Here is a 13,341-nt window from a genome sequence, read left to right as displayed (position 1 = left end):
CTTTTCACCAACATTACCCGGTGAACCGCGGTTCAGCTATTCGTGGGGCTCCGACGTCACGTCGGAGGTTTGTGAGGTAGTACAACACCTCATAACACCTCAGTTGTTAGCCGGTCCGGTCAACGAATTCCGGGCGTGTGTGTATGTGTGTGTGTTTGGCGGCGGCCCTGATGAATATTCAAATAATTCGACACTTTCGGTGCAAGATACTTTTGGGGCGTGTGAAGGTTCGGGTTCTTCTTCGGCACGGGAAGACGGCAAAAGGCAAAGCCCGCGGAGGAAGCATTGTTTCAAGTGGGGTTTCGGTAAAGATCGGTAGTGTTTCGTACCTTTTTCCACACCAAAAATCGGGTTAAGAGGAAACTTTCCCGTCGTTGCGGATGTCGAAACTGCCGTGCATGAGTGGATTGAGGTTTGAGCCCGTGCTTTTTGTTTTGTTGCTGTATCGGAAGGCATGCCAGAGCTAGGGCATGAGCGTTATGGTTTTCGTTCCTTGGAACTAAGTTAGCAGAGGCGGAGATTTCCCAATGACGAGCGACGATTTAACGGTCCTCCCAAATACTGCCGCAAGAATTTAGTTAAGAATTCTTTGAGGCATTATTAAGACACTAAGTCGTTCGGTGTCTGGATTCTACCATCCCTGAAGCGCTGTTGCTAACCGCTGAAAACTATTTCCATCGTCAACGGGTAGCAGCGAGAGCCTTCCGGTTTGTCAGCTACCGATCGCCCACAACCAACAAGCCGTCAAACTATGACAAGAGGCAGCGAGCCAGATCTACACGGTTGCAAAAATCTTCTCGTCATCAGATCGGGCCTGTAATTATATCGCTCCGACGAATCTTTCCGAACTCCGAAGCGCCACGGGGTAAAATCACGGGGGCTCGGGCGGAAAGTGGAGACTACATAAACAGCAAAAGCAACGACCCAACCGCCAACCAATCGTCGCTTATCACGTCATCTTATCTCGCGAGTGGTGGCTGTACCTCTTGCCTTTTTTTATTCTTCTTCTTGCTGCGCTCATTCTCTTTGGTCTTCAGATAATTTATACTGAGATGTGCGCCGAGGTTCGCCGAGGCTTGGACAAGCGGTTCTACCGGATTCCTAGGATCGCCGGGATAGGAAAAGCCAACCATAGGCAGGATAGAGGTTTGTCACCGTCGGGAGAGTCATTGTACCGGCTGGCTGGATGCCCGCTGGCAGTACTACTGCTCCGGGACCGAAGCGTAGCTAAAACAAACAAAAGCGACAGCTGAACATAGCCCGGCAATGCTCTTCTAACACGCAGCAGGAGGGTGGGGGACTGGGGCGGTGGGAGAGGGCTGAGCGATGCCAGGGAAGCTAAGAAATCCCAGCGTGCGCGATTCTAGACATTTTCCGGTTGTCTCGTGATTTCCCGCGATATTGATCTTGTTTTAATCGTTTGTTGAGTAGTTTTTTTTGTCTTCTTTTTCACTCTGTAAACGAATGCTTTGCGGTTAAAGATTTATTACTATCAGGGGGGCGCATATAAGCAAATAAAATTATGAATAAAATTGAATTCATACTATTTAAGTATAATTTTAAAACTCATAATTGCTGAATTAAACAAACAAAATACTTAGAAAAAAATTGACCAAAACATATGTTCGTTTAGCAATGAGAAGTAAAATAAAAGAAAAACTAAAAAATATTTCTAAAACACAACCAATGTGTTTAAAATGCTTATAAACATGTGAAAAAAGAATGAAAGCTTAAATCATACAAAAAAGAATGTAAAACATATAAAAAAGAATCAATATAACTTCAACATAAAAACGCTTGATAAAGAAAATAGAAAGAGAATTTAAAACAATATCAGCTAAATAAGAGATATAAATCAATGCGTAGGTTAAGATAATAAAGCAATTCCGCCGTATTTTTCCTATCGACCACCCTCTCACTAAATCAACCCGTATTGCTTTATTGTAGTTGTACATGACATTACAATTAGTGTAAAATATTGAATAAAATTTTATCACACCAACGCAACGGCGGTGCGCTAATCGTTCCGTCCGCCGTCGCTAGGGTATCGAGCACTCAGCTGCGAAGTCTGCTCTTGCAGCACATTCGTTCCAGCGCCAACACATGTCCTAACAGCTCGTAATAAAAGTTAACGAGCGCGTAAATTTACGGCTGCAGCTAGAAGTGAAAAATAGAATACGGCAACGGAACGGCAACGAAACAGCACCCAGGCTAGTCTCAACAATAAGATCAAACGGAATGGTTGATATCATTGGCGAATTCTTGTTCTGCCTTCTTTTTCGCGGTTGGAGTCCGAGGAGGAGTTCTCCCCGGTTGAAGTTTACTCCTGTTTCGATTTTGCACCTTTCCATTTATGCGAGCGTTTCTTCGCATCTTGGCCCAGAACGACGACGATCGTGGGGGCCGTAAATCATCGTCGTGTGCGTGAAGCATCGGCTTTTTTTTTGCACACAATCGGTCCACAAAAGAATGGTGAAGGATTTGTGGTGCTAGAGGGCGGCGAGACGAGAAATGGACGGGGGATAAAGTAAATACGATCGCATGAACATGCGAAAATCATGTTGGATGTACCAACAGCTGGATGCTAGCGTACTCTGCGAACCAAGTGCGAACCGGTTGGCGCTAGAGTTTCCCCCAACGCCAGGCTGCCCGTAGGACAGTCCTTGCGTGAGACAACGCAGCGTACCCTTTTTGTGGTCACTCTGTCAGGATGATTTGATTTAATTGAATTATTAAACTCGTGGGACGTACATCTTCATCGGACCGGCGGGACCAGGGGATCATCCGCTCAGATGACGTTGGCTAAAATTGTACTTTCCGCGGGATCATGTAATAGATCTTCATAACGTTTTTTTTTGTGTGCTGGAGGAAGTGTTGAACGATCGCCTCGTTTTTTTTTTTGTGTGAGTAAGAGAAGACGAGCTTGATAATGATATATTGAATGTGAAGCGCCGCCATTTACTGTTCACCCTGAAGTGGAAGTTGGTCTGTGGACCATGCGGGGCGTTAAGAAATAGATCATTGTCCCACGTCTAAGACGCTCTCCTTGATCGCTCCCAACCAGGAACTCTAAATTTCTTCCTCCAAGATGTACTCCAATTTTATTCTTCATATCCTCTCTCTTGCAAAAAAAAATCCAGCTCTAGTATTTCTTGCCCATCTTCCAGCCTTTCGAAAGCGGCGCGTTCCCACCGGTGTAGCGGCGACAGTAATTCTGCCATCTTCCAGCTGGTAACAGCTGCCACTGCACACAAACCACACCCGGTTTTGGCTCTTCCTGGCACAACCAGTTGCAGTGGTCGCGTTACCGAAGGGTTCAGAGACCTTGAGCATGCCAACATGGACATGCTCTGCTTTTGTACAATCTGCAAGCCGTTCGAACTGTTCCAATCCGTAACTCGCTTGCTCTTTCTCTCTCTCTCAACACCGGTCGACCCGAGTTGCTGGCAAATCTCCTACGCGCCATCGTTATCGCTTTTCGAAACGTCATTAATCGGCGTTTGGGTCGGCGCGGGATGAAAATCATCCCCGCGAGTGAGGCTGTTACGCGAAAGAACGAAAAATGGTTAATTGATATCTATTCGAGGTCGGCGATTTGGTTGGAGCTTAAGAGGGTTTTTTTCCCCTCCTTTCATTTCTCCTCAAGAAGCGGTGTTGAAGAGCGAGGTATCAACGATATTTTCATTCCTAGAGTATGGTCGAGCGTACGCGCATTAATCGAGCTTGATTAACGTACGAAACGCGCAGCTCATGTCATGGGTTGAAGATCGTTGGCACGCCGAAAAGTCCAGTCCGCAGTGTGATTGTTCACTTTTTGGAGAGTTTATTTTTTCTCCATTCGATCGGTTCGACGACGAATCAGCGAACGCGTGTTATTCTAGGAAGCTCTTCTCGTCGAAGAAGTTGAAGTAAAATTGATTACGACCGAACTCTCGAGTGGTGAAAAAACAGATGATTGGTGTGCTGTTCTTCAGGCAGGTCTTCACGAGTAAAATACGATTCTTGTGGAGGAGAATTGTTCTATTTTTGCATGCAATCATTGCAGAGATGAAGTTACCAACGGTATCAAAACAAATTTGTACCCGTCCAGCGAAGCTCAGAATCTAATTCAAAAAGTAACTGTAGCTTACCATTGCGAATTTGGAATCGTTCTGTGAGCATCTCTTTAAATTTGCTACCAGAGAGTTAAAGTTTACACTGTACAGTTTTAAGAATCAGAGTTAACAGTACTCTTGGAAAGTTAACTTTTTAACTCTTATGAGTGTAAGTTTAGCTGAAGTCTACGTATTGTAGGTATGAGATGTCTCGTTGGTCAGTTAGCAATATACCTTCAGACTTATACCTTTTGTCATATACTTGAGATCGATTGTACTGTTAGCGTTGATAGGGAATCACATCCAAAATTGATTTAATGTTTGACCTTTTTCGACCGAAGATACTCCATTTAGGAGCTATGGCATTGTTAGACAATACTTCCTATGTTTAAGATTTAATAAGGACATTTATCCACTTTTACCGAGAGTAAAAAAGAATTGATATTTCTTCTTCAATGTTACTTATAATATACATTTCAAGGGTATAACATTAATAGGAGAGCTCAATTTAAACCTTGTGGAACCGTCAGACATCACCAAGTATCGTTAAGATTTGATGAGGTTCTTTATCCAATTGAAGTGAGAATCAGAATGGGTTAACCTGAAGCCAACAAAAGTCCTTGGCTCGATAAACTCCTCGGTCTTGAAGATAATGAATCAATTTTGGTTTCACATCCCTAACGAGGTGATACGAGGGCACCACAGATTCGCAAGGTAAACGATACTACTTTCCCTTTATTTGCTATGTGCTGCTTTTCCCATTCCCAACCAAAGAACTAGCCTCAGCTTTCAAGGACAACACAGGCCACAGCTATCTACACCGCACTTTTACCGGCGCACCGAGAACGATTAACTTTTATTTGATGTGTCCGTACCGTTGGCAGGCAGGTCGGTAATACTAAATCTACTCCCGAGCCCCGCTTCGGTCGGTGGCCAAAAGGTCAACAAGTTGTCGAGTCGAACGATCGTCTGCCGATCCTCGCATCGAAACGACGGAAAAGTGAGCCGTTTTCTTTCGCTGCCACAAATCAGCAGTCTGGTCTGGTCTGGTGGGAAATGAGCGTTAAAGCAAATATGTGCTTATGCTGCCCACATTAAAGCGCGCATACCGAGAGAGGTCATCAGACACCCGGGGTGAAGGGATGAGGTTTGGGGCAAAAGGGGCGTGGGCAAAACTACATGCACAATGTTTATGCAGCATCCGGTTGATAGAGCAGGAGGACTCCCGGATCGCTCGAGGGGCTCCCATATAAAGAGAGAGAGAGAGGGAAGGGAGGGGACAGGGGAAGAAGGATGGGGAGGACTAGAAAACGAAACTGTGCGCTGTGCGGATACGAAACCATCCGGACTGTTACTGGCTAAGCGTTAACGTCGGAGCAGTTGGTGCGTTCTCGCCAAGGGAACCGTGAAATGGAAAGTGAAACTCATCCGTATGTGCAACGGTTAGCGAAGTGGTAGGAAGGGGTGAGAGTGGCGGAAATGGGGGGAAAGGGAGGGGGATAGAAAAATAGAAGCTACAAACAACACAGCCGCACACACACACACATACAGTTACAAAAAAATCCTGCTGGTGCTTTCTCCTGATTTTTCTTTTCGAGAAGGTGCGCGACTGATTGAAAAAGGAAGCTGGCCGGTTGTTTAGGAACGGCAGAAAAAAGGGGGTTTTAGGGGTTCATCCGGTCGTTTGTGCGTTTTGGTTGCCTTCTTTACGTTTGCAGTTGTTTTTTTATTTGCTGGCTCGTATCATGTTTGTTAGTTTCTGTTAGTGTAGAGGTTTTTGTGTGTGTGTGTGTGTGTGTGTGTGTGTGTATGTGTGTGCTTTTAACGCTTTATTTTAACGATGTTCGCTTTTAAGGGCACATTTCGCAGCATCGAACGATGGTTACCTGGTAGCCTGGAGGAGTTGCAAATGAGCGATGAGTAAAGAGACTGTAGGAAGTTTTCTGCATAATTATTTAAAGTAAGTTGTTACTTTTTAGGGAACTCTTAATGATAAGATCTCTGTCACGATTGCTTTCCTTTTTTGCTTAAAGTTAGAATAATTTAACCGACTTTCAATGTTTATTATTTGGGGCGGCCCGCGTGTAGAGCCGACTACGGTTTTCATATGGCAGGGCCGGGGTTCAAATCCCACCGTTCCAAAGAGTAATAACGACTGACTTTCCAACTACGTGGTACAGTTAAGTCCAGTTAGCCAGATATTGCTGGCATATGACTTCAGAGGTCGTTAGGCTTATTTTTGACCTTTTAATTTATTTTATTGTCTTTATTCAAGTAATTTTTTTTATTTTAAGCATTTTTTTTTTGTGAATTTGTAATTTGTCGTCACATGCTGATAAGTAACAATCAACAGATAAAAAAAACTCATCGAAAGGAAAACAAAGTAATTCCCATTTTTAATAAATAAACTAATAAATATCAAATAAGTAGCACGAAAGTTATTATTTGAAGTAGAGTAGTCAAATGATACGATATTATTCTTAAACATATTATCATGAATGATGTTGCAAACATGTAGACTCTGGTTCTTCAAAGTACTTAGAAGCAATATTTTTACAGACTAGCAGGCTCAATTTAACAAAATTGTTACAGTTTTGTAGCATGCATTTTGCTTAAAGACTTGACAACAATTTTTAAGGTTGATGGAAACATATTGAGAAAGAATTCTGCAAAACTTATTGCTTCTCGTCGTATTCCTTCTCACATCAACACATCTGTCAAAATTAAAGATTCGCTACCTTAAAGCAATCTCCAAGCAATCACCGGTTGATGAGCAAAAGCTGTGTTTGCCTGTTGCCTGGCTGATGCTCATTGGGATGGTAAAGTAACGGAGGCACAGACCGTTGTGAAAACCCAAACAAACAGTACGGAAGCAGCAAAAAAAACGACCACGGATACATCGATCGTCGGCACAGGACCTTGCGAAATCGTCAGCCGGATCCATTCCCAGGACGGCAGGATGGCGGATCCGGTCCGGAAGCCGGCATTTTGAACCCGGCATTCCGGTATCTTTCCGTACCCGGCGTGAAGTGTTTTGCGAAACGATTGCAAAAAACCAAACCAACCCTTGAACCGAACCTGACGATAGACTTGTCGGTTCAAGTGGAGTTTGGTTGTTCTTGTGCATCCCTGTTTTTTTGTTGCCAAGGTCTGGTCCTCTGGGTCGGGTCACGAATTTGTCGGACGGTCAAAGTTTTAATTACTGACAAACGTTCCACCGCGTTGATGACCTCAATTAAAAAGGGGTTTGAGACACTCGGCCGGGTGAAGTGGACCTCGGGAAAGTGGACACGTGTCCTGTGTGTTCCGTGAGGTTCGCCCACTGTACCGGGCCGGGAAGTAATAATTTAATGATACACTCCTGTTTATGTCCTCCGTGCAGGGACAGCATTGGATTGGAAATCTCAACAGAACTCATGTTGAAAAATTAAAAATTAAACAATTCAGTTCAGTCTTTCATCTCCCTCTCTCGCTCTCTCTCGTGCCCAAAATTCAAGCTACCTTAAAGCGGGAGTACGGTACGTACCTTTTGCAAAACTGGCCTCGAACGCGAACAGCACCGCCAACAGCGTCACCAGTTTCCACATCGTTGCACGATTAGGGTTTTCACCAAAGTACCGTTTCGGAAATGTCAGCGGCTGTTTGCAGCAAGAATGTTGCACTGTTTCACTTTACTGCACTGTTTCGTAGCCTTTTTTTTTGTCGGGGTTGACGTCGATTTTGTTTTTTTGAAACCGTACGCGCACTCTGTTTCACTCGCGAGATGCACACGGTGCACACAATGGGCGATTGCCTTTTTTTGGTTTGTTTGTCTGTTGTTGTTTTGTCTTTAGTTAGTTGTGATTTTTTGGTTATGCTTTTTGCTGTCACATCAATCGGCTGAAACCATAATTTTAAAAATGAAGAAACATATTTTAAGAATCGTGCTAAGAAAGAGCTTATAATTTATAAATGGATTTTTATAAATAAAATAGCAAACAAATTTTTTTATGTTCTACAGTTCTAAGGGATGGATTTACATTATGGATAATTTTTATAACAGGGTTATAAATTTTAGCATTAAATGTTAAGTAATACCAACATGTTAAAAAACAATAGAAACTTTGTAACAAACATGATAATCGTTCAAATAAATAATAAGGATTGCAACATGAAACTGCGATAAAAATTATAAAAAAAAAACATTCAAATAAAGATTAAATTTGATAAGATATGAATTTATAGTAAATCTTCCAATAATTAATAAAATAGTAAAACATCAAAGCCATCTCATAAATATGAATAAGGCACAAGTTACTGTAAAGTAAACTATAGACTTGTTAAATTAACTATCTTTGCTTTATGCAATTCTTGAAAGTATTCAAAAAATTAGCACGCATTTCCTTCGATTTGAAAAAGATTAAAATAAATCACAGCAAATATATCAGAGGGACAGATCCACTGTAAACACCACTGGAGGAAAAAAATCTGAAACACACAAGCATCCACGGGCATGGGCGGATGACAAATTCTTGCTGATTAAAACACGCCACGACAATTTCCTTTCTGCTTCGCTTGCTTCACACTCCGGCTCACTGTTTGTGCGAGGCCAAGCCGCAGTCACTTCTCAACTTTTCCCCATTCGCGCTACTTTCTGCAACAACTCCTTCTTCCGGTTGCATCTTAATTAATCCATCCAGGTTTTTGTGGCTGCCCGACCAAGCAAGCCTGATCGTGGGCTATCACCGGTGGCGATTACGATTTAATGTTGCCAAAACGAAGAAAAGCAACCCGGAGCTGATCATACGATAGAATGGTTCGTACACGGGATCAGAGTTTTTGTGTGTGTGTGCGCTGCACTTTAATTGAGTTCGGAGACGCGTTTTGTCGGGTGACACCTACGAACGATCGCGAGTTGTTGAGCGCAAGAAGGAATAGAAAGAACGACATTCACACAGTCCATTCACTTCACAGTTGATGTTTTGATGAGGGAAACGATATCGGAGATAAAAGAGTTCGTGACATGGGAGTAAGATTATGTGGAAGCTGACTTGCAAGACATCTTCAAATAATTGTCCACAATGAAATGTTCACTAAAGTCGCTTGAAGAAATTAATTGCTTATCGGAAAATGTCACTGTTAGTCTTTGCTTCAATTTCACGTTCAGTCACTCGGATTTCAAAGTCATCTTCACTTCAGAAAAATAAAATCACTTATTTTAAAAGCCCACAAAAAAAAAATCGGTGATTCACAATAACACCCAAAAATTGAACGAGCGATCAAGAAATCGCCTGCACGAAATTCACGCACGAACTTCGGTTCGAACAGCTCACGCACCTCTTTCACACACTGGAGCACAGCGTAGAATCGGGAGCACAACACTCTGGAGCAGCGGGCTTTGCACTCGCGCACCGTCAAAGAACTAGCAGTTGGGAAGCGGAGCGTATACGGGCGCAAACACACATCCGACCGACACACGCCACCGGGTTTCGGAGGTGAGCTGGAAGAAACTGGTCCAAGTCCAAGGAGAAATAAATCGAGAATGAATTTTCAATGCCAAGGCTTACGGAATTTATAGAGAAAGCCCGAGACCGCGAACGGGCAGCGACCGCGAGCGCAATCTACCCCCGATACCAACCCCCTCGCCAACTCCCAACCAACCCCGTCCGTTTGGGAGGCGCATCGGGGATTGAGTTTGGCTTTTGTTTGCTTTTCCTGCTTCTTTCGTACGCCGAGGGTGCATTGTAGCCGGGCGCGAGAGAGCATACAAACCCACTGTGTCCGCACAGCCACAGTCTTCGATCGGGTGGGGGGGAAGTTGACAGACTCTCAACGCCGAGTTCGAAATCACTCTCCATGCTCCACCGGACGCTCTCACCGATTCTCATCCCGTTCGGGAACGTCTCGCTAGGGCTCGCCGTTCACCGGGCGGATGCAATTTCTCCTGCCTGCCACGATCTTCGATTGAGAGCTAAACTTCGCGCGTGCGGTGCCGAAGCTGTGCCAAGGAAAACCGAACGATCGTGATGCTGGAATGAAAACTGAGCAGGAAAATTTGCTCCCCAGCGTGAGTGAGATGAGATGACTTCGGTCTTTCGCGTGTTCCTCTCTCTCTCTCAGACAGTGCGGCGAAGATTAGGTGGAGAAATGGGAGAGCGGTTGAGAGCCGGAGACAGCGCGAACATGGGAGAAAGTGCATTCCCTTACACGGCACACCGGTGCACGGGCCAATGCAACGGGCAGAGATTGCAGAATGCAACGCACTCAGCGGCCGGTTGTTAGCTTTTGCCGGAAAGTGTTTTCTCTGCCGTCCGGCCCGTGGTGGTGGGTGTTTGCCGCGTGCGGTTTTGTTTTCGCACACTGGTTCCGATGGTGATGATGGGGTTGGTCAAAAAAAAAAAAAATACTCGTCGATACTTCTGTAGGAATGGTTTTATTGTTTAATAGAATTTTTTTTTTATAAAATAATACATATTAAATATTTTATGCGTCTTTTTAAATCAAAAATCATTTTTTAATATGTTTTCTTATTTTAGGTCATGGATAATACAATTTCTTATATTTTATTAATTATTTCCACTGCACATGAAAACATTTAACGATTAATTGGTTGAATTTCTCAATTCTTTACACAGTAAAGGCTTTTTTTGTTCCAATAAGATTATTCTTTATTACCTTTAAATAGCTTGTCAGGAACCAGCGAAACTTCTTTGGAAGGGTTCGGTGGAAGCAATAAGAACATTTTGAAAGCGTCCTGACACTACAATCTTATAAGGTTTTCAGCTACAATTTCAAGCTTTCTTGACTTACTTAATTCGAATATACAGGGCCATCAGTCGGAACGTCAATAGGGATAATGAGTTTCATGAGAGAAACGTTACAATTCACGTCTTAATGATAATGCAATGCAATCTAAAGACTAAAATGTAATAACTAACATGAAATAATTCATTTTGCCCTCCTAGTACGATTTGGATGGGATTCAAAGCTCTACTGTCTTTCCTTTACTTGACAATCGTTCTTTTCATCAGATCTAGTTTTAAAGATTTCAAATTTTCATAAAGTAAAACACAAATGGAAGACTGAAGGTTATTGTAGCAGTGTAAAAGAATAAGTTTCCTTTTAATTTATACTATAATAATACTTATACTGATTTTTGTTTAAATTTTCATAACTTTTATATTTTTTATGAAAAATACTTGGTGTCAATTCTATTGTCTACATACCAAATATCAGTTATATTGTCCTCCTGCAGACAATAGATTAGACATTACTAGACACACGCTAATGATAGCTAATGATTTTGTAAATTTATTTACAAAAATTTGTCAGCCAAAGATGGACAAAAAAATTGCCTAAAAAAATCAAAAGAAAAATGTGTTAACGCGATTTTGCAAATATGGAGTAACTTACAATTGGAAATTTGAACCTTTTTTTCTCTCTTCCTATTTACAGTGACAATGGGCTATAGGCTTACAATATTCTCGAAATCGTGAAGAATCTTTTGATAAATCAGCAATTTTTCAACGGCGAATATTCCATTACCATTTATCTTTTCCCCACAATCGACAGCACCGGAAAAATTGCATTCAGCTAGCCTAATATCATATTTTCAGCAACCAGCCACACCGAACCGAAGCTGCAAATGACAACTGCAGGATGCTCCACGAGCGTGACAGCGCACCGTTAACCGTAAAGATGTGTGCGGCGATACAGAAGTGTGCAGAGTAGTTCAAGGCTTATGGCACGCTATCCACCCTCAACACAAGATATCGGAGTACTTCCCCATCGGGTGCTGCGATGCGTTTGTTCCTTCCCTGTGATGATTTATGATGCCCAGTTTGGGGGTCGCATCTCGGAAAGCGGCTGAACCGTGCCTGAGCTTGCAATAGATCCAGGCCATCGCGATCGCACCGGGTAGGGCCGTAGCAAACCGGGGGATACCGACTATTAACCGGCTGGTTTCTTTCATTAATTCCAGTTTCCATGTTCTGTTTGGGCGATAGGAAAATCTAAACGAAAAACAAACAGACAGACAAACGGACGGACGGCAGCACAAATCGACGAAAGGAAGGGAAGAAAAACAAAAACACCAAAACCACCCGGTCCCGGAGTCCAGCCCAGGAGTCTGCCAGGCGGACAACTTTCCCTCCTGTCATATTATGCTGGGTTACAAGCGCACCGACCGGGCATTATGCTGAGCGTAACGATCGGACGGATGATGATCAGCATTTGATAATTTCTTGCGCGCCGAGGGTCGTCAGGGGGATTATGAGGCGTGCGTGGTACCGAACCGTGTTCGTGAGTGAGTCGTTGGGCAGTAGCCATGGGGGCACCCGAGCAGTGGCAACTAATTGCGTTTCTAAACGAACGAAACTGCAATAATTTAAATCGTAGTTTGGTGCGTGCACGAGGTCAGCATTGGTTGACAGGGAAGGGAAGGATGGGAGGAAAGGGGGGAAGTTAACAAGGAGGAAATACAGCCCTGTAAAGTTGCCAATTCCTGTCTCCTTTCAAGGGAAGAACGCTGCCGATGGGGCTCGAACGGTCAACGATGGCTTTAATCGTCTTTCACTAAACCCTTTAGCGACTGGTGGCTACAAATCTGTTACGGCTGTATGGCAACTCAGTAACAGGGCGATTTAAATCGATATACAATGTATTAAACTACTTGATGGTTTTCTATGTTCCTCTCTATTATTTTGCACTTATTTTGTTTTATTTTTAATTTGTGATTGTTCTTTCCATATTTCTGCATTCTTATTGCAAATGTTCTTATCTTTCTTATTTACTACAAAATTGTTTTGTTATGTTTGCATTTTAGTTTTAATTAACATTTTCTCTTGGAATGTTTTTCATGTTTTCTATTCCTTTAGTGTTTTGATATTTTATTATAAATCTTATTATCTCGTTGTTGAATGTACGATAAATTGATGGTATATGCTACAATATTCTAACGCATCTCTCGATGTAAGGGTTAACACATGGTGCATGTTGCCTGTCTCCGGCATAGTTCGACACGCCGTTTTCCACATCGTTCGACCACACGACATCGAAAGTTCTAGTGCGTGCCAGTGGAATCAGTGATTGCCCAGGGTCTCAACGACTTTGGATTAGCTGTTTGGGAAAAGTTAGAGCGCCGGGTTAGTTTTTTTCCCCTTACTGAATGCCTTTCGCAGCGATGGGGAGTTCAACGATCTCGTTCGTTGATTCGTTCGACAGCTGATCAACATCGGAAGAAGGAAGTGATGCGAGTGGCGAGTGTGTG

The 13,341-nt window shown here is 43.1% G+C and overlaps 1 protein-coding gene across 1 annotated transcript in view; it reads right to left on the bottom strand.

The window, feature by feature from the left end:
* Positions 1–9,618, bottom strand: part of LOC118514322 (agrin) — a 53,442-nt gene extending 43,824 nt beyond the window's left edge. The window contains exons 1-2 of the mRNA XM_036061106.1: positions 9,411–9,618; positions 7,621–7,973 (exon numbers count right to left, since the gene is read on the bottom strand). Of these exons, the coding sequence (XP_035916999.1) occupies positions 7,621–7,681 (61 nt within the window). The 5' untranslated portion in view covers positions 7,682–7,973; positions 9,411–9,618. The remainder of the gene's footprint in view (positions 1–7,620; positions 7,974–9,410) is intronic.
* Positions 9,619–13,341: the final 3,723 nt, after the last annotated feature.

The sequence above is a fragment of the Anopheles stephensi genome, chromosome 3 (genome assembly GCF_013141755.1).
Source record: "Anopheles stephensi strain Indian chromosome 3, UCI_ANSTEP_V1.0, whole genome shotgun sequence".
NCBI lineage: Eukaryota > Metazoa > Arthropoda > Insecta > Diptera > Culicidae > Anopheles > Anopheles stephensi.
Note: the sequence above shows the minus strand (reverse complement) of the source record. Positions and strands in the feature narration are given on the sequence as shown.